This window comes from Acipenser ruthenus, chromosome 28 (assembly GCF_902713425.1).
Source record: "Acipenser ruthenus chromosome 28, fAciRut3.2 maternal haplotype, whole genome shotgun sequence".
In the NCBI taxonomy this organism is placed as follows: Eukaryota; Metazoa; Chordata; class Actinopteri; order Acipenseriformes; family Acipenseridae; genus Acipenser; species Acipenser ruthenus.
The window spans coordinates 14,866,148-14,878,862 of record NC_081216.1 but is presented as its reverse complement, the minus strand read 5'-3'; the positions used below and the strand labels follow the sequence as shown (position 1 = coordinate 14,878,862).

At 38.1% G+C, this 12,715-nt stretch overlaps 1 protein-coding gene across 3 annotated transcripts in view; it reads left to right on the top strand.

The window, feature by feature from the left end:
- Positions 1-12,715, top strand: part of LOC117434435 (GTPase HRas) — a 40,609-nt gene that overhangs the window by 13,674 nt on the left and 14,220 nt on the right. For 2 of the 3 annotated variants that reach the window (XM_034056979.3, XM_059002874.1), the window contains exon 2: positions 8,055-8,196. In XM_034056979.3, coding sequence (XP_033912870.1) covers positions 8,086-8,196 — 111 coding nt within the window. In that variant the 5' untranslated portion in view covers positions 8,055-8,085. The remainder of the gene's footprint in view (positions 1-8,054; positions 8,197-12,715) is intronic. The other variant, XM_034056980.3, reaches the window with a different exon arrangement.

The window sequence follows — 12,715 nt, the reverse complement described above, 5'->3', positions numbered from 1 at the left end:
CCTTGATCATAGCAGCGAAAGTAGCAAAAAAGCAAAAAATAAGAGTTAAATAAAAAATAACTCCCTCTTTTAGCTGGGAGCAAAAGTGACAAAATAAAATTCCAAACTACAATACAACTACGTAAACAGCCCTGGCAAGAACAACTCCACAAGAAGAGAGGTACAGTCACATCGGGTCCAATGTGCAAACTAAGTGTCTTTCTTCTTCAAATCCCAGAGCTGAATTTAACAGATCTCCTGGGTTAGTGCTAACCGCTGTACAAACAAATTGAAAACTAGTGACAAGAGTGAGGCACAAAGCTTATTATACCCCCCCCCCCCCCCAGCAAAGTAAATCCCTTCTTTAATTTCTCTTTAAAATGACTAAAATCAACATCATACGTTCTGGTCAGAGCAAAATTAAAACATTAAATACAAATCTTACCAGCAGAGTAAGAACCCATAAAGTGTAGAAAATGACTGTCTCCTAATTAGTGCTCATTACAGATTCCACACACGCAAACAATGCAATGTTCACATTAAACACACAACTGAAAAGATCAATCAATCAATCAATCTTAGATGTATATAGTACCCCCTATACAATGTGCATGTCTCTGGGCACTTTACATCATCATAGAACAAAAGCCCTATCAAATAACAAGGTTTTAATCTTTGATTTGAACATGGAGATGGAGGAGATGCCTCTGATATCCTTAGGAAGGGAATTCCAAAGCAGAGGGGCTGTATGACTAAGTGCCCGAGTGCCAAATGTAATAGTACGACTAGGAGGGACCACAAGGAGATCAGCCTCAGCAGAACTTTTTATAAGGTGTAATGTTCATTGACAGAAAATCAGAAGAAAAAAGTATGTTTTGTGTCATTTGCATGTAAACAAATGCAAACACTATAACATTAGTTTTCCAGAGCCCCACTCCTTCTCCACCATTACCCCTCAGTGGTGGAACGACCTACCCACGGATATCAGGACTGCTGAGTCCCTGACCACCTTCCGGCGCCTGCTCAAGCCACACCTGTTCAGACGACATCTGTAAACCTCACAACTCTCGACTATACTGGACTATATGGCACCCAATTGTATCAGTACTTGCATCAGCTTGTACTTGCACTGAACTGCTCCATACCTTGCCGTATTCTACTACTGCTCTTAATTACAACTACTTCCTGTATCTTGTACTTGAGTTTACTCTTATAGGTATCCGTATTCACGATTTTTGTAATTCTTATTTGAAATCATTCTCATCCATTTATCATACTTACTACGTGCTCTTACTGGACTTTATTCATATAAGCAAATATTTGTACTGCTTTTAGTCAAACTCACTCAAATGTAATTATGTACTGTATTCTTTAATCTGCTATTATTTGACTTATCTGTTACTGACTTTATTGCACTATATAACTGCTCTCATCTGTAATGTGATATTTTATACTATGATACTTTGTACTGTGATATTTTGTAGCAACTGTAAGTTGCCCTGGATAAAGGCATCAGCTAAGACATTATTATTATTATTATTATTATTATTATTATTATTATTATTATTATTGGTTTTTGGGGCAAGATTATGTGACTTTGTAATAGTAATGTGTGCAACTCTGTCTTTTGAAGTTTTGGGGAAATAAACCTGTTATCCCTAACAATAGTTTGTACATTTTAGTGTGTATTATTATTTATTATTTATTTCTTAGCAGACGCCCTTATCCAGGGCGACTTACAGTCGTAAACAAAAATACATTTCAAGAATCACAGTACAAGTATTAATACAATTAAGAGCAAGATAAAATACAACGACTTTGGTTCTAGCAAGTACAAGTATAGAAAGCATATAGATATGTGGCATGACGGCAAACCTATTTTTTACTATCATCTACTGGCATCTACAATGCTGCTGTCCAGACAGAGCTTGCAGGTTTGGTGGTTAATTTATAAGCCTCTGCAGCAGATCTTGAGTTTATTATCCGGAAGCCTTTTGAATAAAAATCTGTTTTGCTTCAGCCCTGTGCAACAGAACCTTTGGTTACTGTTTTAGAAAATGTACTGCAAAATTAAGCCCGTTTCACACTGGCATGCTTTACCCGGGTCGGAACCTACCTGGGTCAGGACCCGGAGTCATGCGGGTCCGCTATGCGATTTCACACTGCTTTTGATGAAGCAGGGTTGACCTGGGTAACAGACGCAAGTACACAATGCACGTATCAATGCCCCGGAAGCAGCTTGTTACTGATGCTTCCATCCAAGCTTCTCTGGATTGAACCGTCGGCCCAAATGTTGATTCGAGCAAATGTTTCTTCATCCCTGCTCCAATCTGGCTCATGGATTGAGAATCCAGTAATGTAATTCATGCTTAAGGCCATTACATTGTGCATGAACTATATTTTATTGTGTGTTGGGTGAACATGATAAGCACTACTATGGAAACCTGCATGCATGCCTGTTGGCATTCAGCTGCTTTGTAACTGTAAACCGGCTTGTGCTGTAGGGCTGTATAATGACTGCGGGGCACTCATTTCAATCCGAGCACCAGCATATTTGAGGGAGCATGATCTACACTGCAATGTTTAGAAGAAGAAATCTCATTCTCCTGATGAGCCTTCCCGAGTAAAAGTAAAAAAAAAATAGTTGTCTAGTTTATTCACCTATGATGTGTGAGAATATGTTGGGGAAATAAAATGCTGTGATATGGACAACACGGTGAAGTAATGTGTTTCATGTGCCTAAAACAAAGATACTAGGATGCAGCCGATCATCTTCAGCATGTTTTAGAAAAATATTTGCATATCTTGAAAAAGATATGGTTGAAAGGGGATGTTGGTTAAAAAGCCTGGTAAGTAATGATCAAAGCAGAAACAGCAATAGAGAACGAAGGGAATTATTGAAAAAGGCCTATCAGAAGATATTAGAGAACTTGTGTTGTTCCAGGTTAAAGTTTTTTGCGTGAAGATATTACAGTGTTCCGGCTTGCATGTCATCTTTTGCAACATTGTTGCTTCATCATTTAGTGACAAAGGGAAAATGGACCATAACAAGCTTATGGAAATTTGTAATGCAGTTTGCTGAAATCTCTTTGCCTCAACCTGATACTTGTCCTTGTAGCGATGTTTGTGCAGAACTCCACACAAAGGCATGCTTTGCAGATTTTAGAACCTCATCCAGAACCTTTTGAAAGTGTAGATATGATATGATGCAGCAGTGAAGTTTTAGTTATTTCTTTATTTATTTTGGTGCCACTGTATATAAATCAGGTGTGATGGTGTTCATTAATAACCGAAGATGTATTTATCCCTCCATTGGAGGGGTGATTTATTCAACCTGTACAAAAAAACACAGCTGGATCATTTAGATTAGAGAATGTTGCAGTGCCGAGGAATCACCCTGGATTGTATTACCCCTACAGATACATGTATAGGTGATATAATCAAGGTAGATTGTCTAGTACTGTTAAATGCTCTAAAAATCGAGCTGAGGCTTATCCCAGTTGGGTATATATTGAGTAAAACCCCATGTCAAGTGTCTAAATGTAATGACCAGTTTCTGGTGTAGTGGTAAATGTAAAACACTCTGCTCTCTTTCTTGGATCAATACATGCTTTGTGACCAGGCTCCAAATGGATCCTTTGTAGTTATTCTTAGGTTAGCGGACCAAGTTCCCTTTCATTTTATTTAATGCATATTGAGTCATTTATCAGAAGCAGAGGCTGGGAATATCAGATGTCGGAGCGAGGATTATCAGTGCAGTTCCAGAGGCATCAGAAAGGTCTGCGCCGGCTCTGCTTTCAGCCTTGGGGTGATGTCATCCTACTACATAATTGAATTCTCTCAACAGCTGGTGAATCATATATACAATCAGTGTCCTTTCACAGTGGTTACTAAATTAAATCCAATCGTGTTAACCTTCTCTAGTTTGCAACACCTGCCGTCATTTGTTCCCTCTAAATGAATCGTAGTAGGATTTTACTAGCTTCTTGCACCTCTGAAAGCCTGGTTTAATTCCATCTTGGGTCACAAGTTGAATTGGTATAGTGCTGGGCTATAGAGCCACCAGTGGGTAGTGGTATGTCTGTTTCTGCTTGAGAGAGGCCCAGGATAGAATAGCTGGTAGTATTGAGGTCAGACTTCTGGTGCAATCTTTGCCTATGAGCACTGAGTTTATAATCCCCAGAAATTAAAAATAAATAAATACAGTTGCGTATTTTTTCGGCTTGTGCTCAAGCTCAGTCAAGCTTGGCTGTGGTTTGAACTTAAGACCCTATCAATATACCATGTAACTAATAAATAAGTGTAATTAGCTTCAAATTATGTTTTTATTTATATTTTACTAATGATGTATACAATTTTCACATTCTGATCTGTTAAGGTTGGGTTCAGGAGCTGCTGTTCATCTCAAGCTTTGTTTTACTGGACATGATGGAACACTAGAACAGCAAGGTCTATATAGTTGTGAGAGACAGCGCCATCTAGTGAACTAGGATAATGGCATGTACTTATCAGCCAATGTCAGTATTGTCATTATTAAAAAATATCTATAGCATCAAGATCCCCCATCCTCATAATCTACTGTTGCTACTGCATTGCTCAATAGCGCTTACCTTTTACCTCCCTGTAAAGTTATTTGGGGTGTGGTGTGTTCGATAGTCTGTACATCATAAACTGTGTCTCTTAGATTTGCTGGAAGAGCTTGATGTCACTTGTTTTGCTTTGTCATTCAGTGAAATAGTGTGGCAATCGGTGTGCATGTTCTCAATATGGATAGACAGTGAGAATGGGGAAGACTTGTATTTCAAAATCAATACTGTGCATTCCCAAAAGAGTACTGGGTAGTGCCAGCATTTTTAAATAAGGCTTGCTGGGTTTTGTCAGTGTTGGAACGAATATTCGGACAAACAGTGCGTAAAATGTGTTCTGTGGCAAAAATGACCATGTTTGTATTCATTCATATGAAACAATTTATAAAGCTGTTTCTCTCCTTTTTAAAATAGTTTGATAAGGTCTCAGGTTCTTTTACTGTAGGTGTTATCCTTATGTTTTCCAGCTAATAAATTAAATAATCTTGTTTGTTTTAATTTTTGAAAGAGTAGTTGTTTTCCCCAGCAGTAGTTTTTTTGTTTAAAGGTTTATTTTGATAAAACAGGAAAGTGAATAATTTCCCTCAGCTGCTGTAAGTGCTGACAGTTGTGTCTTGCTGTTTGCACAGTTAATGTGTTACACCAACTTCCCTGTTGGGTAAAGCTGTTGCTTGTGGGTGTGTTTGTACAAAAGAAGTGCATTTTAGTGTACTCAAACGTTTGTGAAGTGTACATAAGATATTCTAGTTGACGTCAATCCATTTAAGAAACAGCTGAGTCACCTTGATTGCTAGAAATCCCTGTTTACAGACAGGTACAGCAGTAGAAGGCTTGTGCCATGTCTAAGCATGCAGGCGGATTGAAGTATGATTCTGTTTTGGGTGGGGTTACGCAGGAAGCTAGTTGCAGGATTTAAAAAACTTGTGATCAGAAGAGAGCACGTTTTGACAAAAAGCGTTTGTTGCTCAACGCCTGCATGGATTGCTGTCTGCTTGTTATGAATCCCCTTACGCTTTTCCACAGACTGACGAGTAAACCCTCCTTCCTCTGCCTGGCAAACATAAATAGAATGGTAGTATTTGTATCAGTCAATGAGCAGGGTTGTGTTGGACCATGTCGGTGTGAAACGCTGTCTTGCAAGATAGCATTGAATGAAAAGAGCCGCTCATGTGTTATTGTCAGCTGGCTGCAATCGGATGCTCTTCTTTTGCACAATGAAAAAATAAATCTTTAGCTGTTTTAGCATCTCAGTTTGAAGCAGAACTTGGGGGAGGAACTGTAAATTGATTGAGACCATAGATGCCTAACCCATAGTGCACAGGGAGGCAAACTATATATATATATATATATATATATATATATATATATATATATATATATATATATATATAAATTGCCAAGTGCACACTATCAAGCCTGCCTGCAAGCCAGTGGCCGAGGCATCTGTTCACATTCACATTACTTGCCCTGCTCCCTATTTTGCAGGACTCGTCTAGGAAGGGAAATTTCCCTCCACACTTAAGGTCTACCTGGCAGCTATTTCGACTTACCATATTTAAATGGACTCAGTCTGCCCAGGAGCACACTTCCTGGTGGCACAGTTGTTTAACAGCACTTGGGGGGCTTCTAACTGATGAAGTTAGGAGGGAATTGCAAAAACAAAATGCCCCTGGAGGTGAACAGTTTATGAAAGAGCTCTGTGATCCAGCAATGTGGTCCCAGAGCTCTGGGGCATGGGAATAAATGGGTCCCCTACACCAGTGCTTCAATAAACTTAAAATGGCATCACTTTGCAGTGTTGTTTTGTTCTCCAGGCATGTTGTTCATTAGTCACAGTCTGCTTGTTGTTGATCGATACGTCAGAAACCAGACTAGTGTTGGAGCTGAAACATTGCAAACAATCGGCATGAACCCTGTCACCTTTCAGAAGGAAGGAGGCCTCATCTGTCTGAACGGCTGCATTGATCACTGTGCCTCACCGTGGCTCATCGGAGCAGCATCGGCCATTAGCAGCTGTTGCTGGTACCCAGGGGAACACGTAGTCCTCACTTAAAGGAAATGGTACAGGCCGGCACACTAACACAGCTACTGAAAAGCTCTGCTTGCTGCCAGATAGTCTTTTACTACAAGCACCCTAAACTAGAAGTGTGTGACTAATTATGGAGTCAAGATCTTGTAGTAGAATGGTATCTGCTGTTAAACCATAACTTTAAACACAAACATCTGGTTTCAGGGGCCTCGATTAGCACTACCTTCCCTAAATTAACATTAGGTAGTCCAAGATTAGCGCTAATCTGGGCCTGTGAAACAAGTCCATAGTCATATATTCCGAGAAACTTTATGAAGGGGACCAGATGGTACTGCTGGATAATTGACTTGCCTTTTGTACCTTCATCTCTGTTGCTTCTTAGGTTTGAATCCATCTCCATTCCCAAATGGAATGAAGGTCTCTGTTTATTCTTTTGGTCCACATCATAAAGCCACCACACAATTTGCTGCACAATTCTCAGTCTCTACTTGAGAGAAACCCAGTGTTAGTGACAGACAGGGGATATTCAGATCATATAGTCATGGCCGTAACTAGCTATGAGGACACAGAGGCCGTGACCACGGTTTTTTTTTTTTTTTTTTTTTTTTGCATCATCAGTGCTGATGCTCATGTAAATATTCTGGTAAAGTACAAACGACTCCTTCATTTTTTCTGTTGGTTTGCCGTGTAACATAGATTTGGAGGTTGAATAGTAAATACCAAGCAGTCATATAAATACTGCCAGCTATAGCTTGAAACCTGAGTTGTCAGCTCTGGTTACGACGCTGCATATAGTTAAAATTATTGTTGTAGATTAGAGTAAAGCCATATAAAATGTCAAATACAGTAGACAACAGGTTAGACTTATGCAAGTATTTCATTTTCTGGTGCCCTGTTAACTGCAGTACTCACCCAGACATTTGATTCACATGTGATTTGTAATCACTAATTGCCTAAACTCTGATAGTAAAGAGGCCTCACTTATTTCAGTAATGAATTGCTTGGTACAACAAGGCATACTGACCTATTGAAGTTATCAGGTTTGGCATTGGACAGTAAAAGTATTATTAGAGTGCTTTTAAAAAGTTATATATATTTATGAACCACAGTTAAAATATGTGTGCGATGCCACCCATTGATCTTTTTTTGGTAAGTAACTCGGTGTGTGTCAAATAATCCTAATAATACTAGATTATTTACAGTAATTCCCCACTTATCGTTTATTCCTTACGTCAGGGATGGGCAAATCTCGCCCCTTCCTGACCAGGTCTTTGTTTCAACATTTCTGATTATTTAATAGATCCAAACAGCTCCTAAAACAGGTAACTAGTTCATTAACATGAAAGCTGGCCTTCCAGGAACAGAGTTGCTTGTGCCTGCCTTTTGTAACTGTGAAATGGGTTCCCTGAGGCTTGTCTGGGAGCTCTCCTCCTAACCGCCTGTCTCCTCTTCCTCACCAGCAGAGAGAAGCTCTGAGGCCAGCCTGTGGAGATGACGGAGTACAAGCTAGTGGTGGTGGGAGCTGGTGGTGTGGGGAAGAGCGCACTAACCATCCAGCTCATCCAGAACCACTTTGTAGACGAATATGATCCAACGATAGAGGTATGTACAATAACACTGTGAAGACAACCTGGCCTGTACAATAACACTGTGAAGACAACCTGGCCTGTACAGTAACACTGTGAAAACAACCTGGCCTGTACAGTAACACTGTGAAAACAACCTGGCCTATACAGTAACACTGTGAAGACAACTTGGCCAGCATTTGGGCCTTCATCAGTGTTTGGATATAAACATAATATAACATTACTTGCAAATACAGTGAAACCTGCTTAATGTTGCCTATCAACAAAATTTGACCTTTTATAGGTGAAACGTTTTGGCCTTACTACTGAGGGGAAATGTGTCACAGAATTTTACTTTATATTATTTATTTTATGCAAACTGATTTAATTTACTGTTTTAGTTTCTACATAGGCTACATTATGTTGCATCCAAGTTTTCAGAGGGTGTTTGTTTTTAAAAAAATATATATATTTTTTTTTTATTTTGAAAATTATAGATAGCTAGATGTGGTTTGTAGTTTACAGCGTGTTGGTCGTTTTACAGTTCATTTAACAGTGTCTTTGGGACTGCAGATGGTTGCCTTAATATTGAATACAGAGGTGGCCTAATATTGAATATTGCCTTTAATAGGAGCATAATGGGACTAAAATAGTGATCCTAATTTACTGAACCTTCAGCAAGTTTTAATTTTACTTAAGAAAGCAGTGTTAGACAGAGACATTGTTAGTATCTGTTTCTTCTCATGTTTTTGCTTGCTGTAAGTAACTTGCCCAAATCTTCAAAAGAAAAATGCACAAAAAAACAATGCCTGTATTTCTCACTATATGGAAGTCTATTCTAAAAATGACTATTTATTAAACTGAGTATATACCAGTTGTTACTGATTAATGGACACAACACCATTCTTTTATATATTTTTTTATTTTCACGAAATATTTTATACTTTTTATTGGGGTACTCTATGGAGACAGAAAACTACAGCCCACACAATTATCACAGTAATCACGTAAATGATGTTAAAACAGCAGGCAGAAATGCTGTTCTCTGCTTGGTCGATCACACGTTCCACCAATTGAAACATTGACAACATCACCACTGCTGGAACCTCATATCGATAATGAAATATGAATCTGCTAAGGATAAACAGAAACAAACCAGAGTTGGGGAAATTGAAGAAAACTGGGACTTCCAGGCATTAAAAAGATACTAACAGTGTTCAATGTGAAACGAGTGAAGTGTACAAACCATTCAATAAGATTCAACCTCACTGCTGTTCATATTCTCGCAAAAGCTGGGCTTGTAACACGGTACATAATTAACCATAATTGGTCAAAAAAATAAGGCATCTTGGGGCTCCCGAGTGGCACATCCAGTAAAAGCACTTGCATAGAGTGCAGGATGCGCCCTATAGTCTGGACATCGCCGGTTCGAGAACAGGCTATTCCTTTGCCGACTGAGGACGGGAGCTCCCAGGGGACTGCACACAATTGGCAGAGCGCTGCCCGGAGGGAGGGAGGGTTAGGTCGGCCAGGGTGTCCTCGGCTCACCGTGCACCAGCAACCCCTGTGGGCTTGCCTGTAGGCTGCCCAGGGCTGCGTTGTCCTCCGACGCTGTAGCTCTGGGTGGCTGCATGGTGAGTCTGCAGTGTGTAAAAAAGTGGGTGGCTAATGGCACACGCTTCGGAGGACAGCATGTGTTCATCTTCGCCCCTCCCGAGTCAGCGCAGGGGTGGTAGCGGTGAGCTGAGCTAAACAAAATAATTGGACACTACTAAATTGGGGAGAAAATAACAAAAAACTAATTGTAAAATATTTTTAAAAATTAAATAAAAATAAGGCATCTATCATATGGATACTGGCAGTGGCAGCAGACCAAACAAATTCAAATGGTCCTTCGTCCACACTGGAAAAATTAGCAAAAAAAGCAGAGGCTAACTCCTCCCTCTACACAAACTTCCGCACTGTCCTCTCTCAATAACATTACAGCAATCGTCTTTTTAGCAACTGTTAATAATCAATCCAGTAAAATGTAATTGTATTAAAATACACATTGAATCAGTAGTTATTATTTCTATTTGTAATATAATTAATATAGTTCCTCTCACTCGAACATTCTTTTTTAAAACAGCGACAGGACACACCAATGAAAATCATTAATTATCTGGAGTGAAAGTGTCTTATTAGTGTGTTCGTAAGCAATGATGATAGATGCCATTTTCTAATCGAATTATGGTACAGGGTGTTGTGATGTGCATAATAATGCTCACAGCTGCTGTGATATTTCAGCCCCTGTTTTACCATAATTCTTAATTATTTGCCTGTTTCTCCCTTGTTGGTAGATCTCTCACATTTTTTTTGTTTTGTTTTGTTTCCTTGCACTCCAAGCATCTCTTTACAGCCAAATCCGTTGTCTACAGAGAGAGAAACCAAACATTTCCGTAGCAAGGGCACTGATCCTGTTTAGCTTAAATGCCTGTCAGAAACGCTTTAATTGATGATTATACAGTTATCAATAGGTTTTCACTACAAAAAATAAGCTACAACTATTAAAACCACAGTAGTGCTGAATTATGAAAAACTAAAGGAAATGTATTCAATTCAGTGACAAAACATTGCGACTAGTAGACCTTCTCAAGATATGAGTCATTGAGTTGCTTTTAGTAGCAAAAAATATAATCTAGACTAAACAGACATGATAATATCAGGGCTACCTCTGAATACACCACGTGTGGTGGAGTTGGGGAAGTGAACTTCAGACCACTTTCAAAGAACAATACAGAATCTAAAGTCCCTCTCTGACCTTTGATCATTTCATTTATTTATTTCTACTCTTTGTTTAAGAATTCTATTTCACATGCATTAGGAACAGACCGTGGTTAGTACGTAAGTTAACTACTAGATAGTATAACTATAATTCTTTCACATTAAATAGTGAAGTATTTGTAGCATATGATATATTTTATTTATTTTGCATATATCATAATGGGATCAAATTAATTGACAGATCTATGTACTACCATTATTTAATAGGACCAAACCTGTGTAGATCAAATATGTATAAAAAGAGAAGTCTTGTTATGTTAATTCTAAAGAAATATTACATTATAGAATAGACTTCTTTTTCATAATTAGATTTTTATATTTGTCCTTTACAGCAGCGGTTCTCAAACTTTTTGGGCCGCGCCCCCCTTCCTTTTGTCTGTGGTACTTGACGCCTTCCCCCTCCCCCCAACACACACACACACACGCACGCATACATGTGTTTTTTTTTGCATGAACCAGCCACGATCCATCATAATAAGAGCAAACTTAACACTACAGTTTACCGATTGTGACCAACGCTTAATACATAGTAAGCTGATAAACAACGTACATTACCAGATGACATGGACTTCATCCAAAAATATGCAGGCACCAGTCAGATGCACAGCGCCATCTACAAACTTTGACATGCCTGGAGGTGTCAGTATAAAGATTTGTTTTAAGTTAATATATACCGTATAAATGGGAAATGTTGGCTGGTATTAAATTCGGAGGAGTTGCTACGTTGGGGGATATTTTTCACAGCACGTTCACAAAAAAAGTCCCAGTTTTTGCATTTATATGTTTAATTCCAAAAACATTTAAATAAATGTTTACTTAATTAAATCTGTCTGCTAAAACAGTATCTCATTTACAGTTACTCGTTACAGCATCTACAATGTAACTGCAGCAACTTGGAGAACAAAAAAGGCCTTCTAATCAGTTACAGTATTTATTGTTCTTATATGGCTCTTAATTTTAAGAACCAGTACACTTTTATGATAAGCATTTGCTGTCTCTCAGTTTTAAAACTATGGTTCACAAAATAACACAGTGGAACGACCACAGTACTGCCATGCAGTAATTGTAGGGCAGTATTTCCACGTGTGAAATCTTTAACAATAAAGGCGAAACGAAAATGCTTTTATTTGCTTCGAAATCATTTCAAACTGGTAAATAGATTCTCAAGCACTGGCAAAATCAGCTCAGTTTCATACGCTGCAAAACGTTTTAACGTTTTGTTTTGTTTCTGGACTTTGCGATACCTGCACGATGCCTAATAATAATAATAATAATAATAATAATAATTTTTTATTATTATTATTATTATTATTATTATTATTATTATTATTATTATTATTATTATTATTATTATTATTATTATTATTTTTAATCCAATATGAACCATATTTTCTTTCTGATTTGCATTTTATTCAAACAAAACCCCCCAGTGATATTGTTGGCAACCGTACATTGATTAATCACATCAGGAAGCTACATTATTAATGCCAACTTTTCAAATATGAATAATAATTAAATGATTTTAGGTCGAAGTAAATAAATTATACAGATTGAAATAATAAAGACAAATAATAATATAAAACAATAATTGAATTTGACTAATCAAATTATTGTAAGACTCTTTCTTGTATAGCGGTCCTGTAGTAGAATCAGGAGACTCGATTGGGTTCAAAGACGGTGTTTTATTAATAAAAACAACTTGCAGTAATTTAAATAGCAGTGGTCACTCTAAA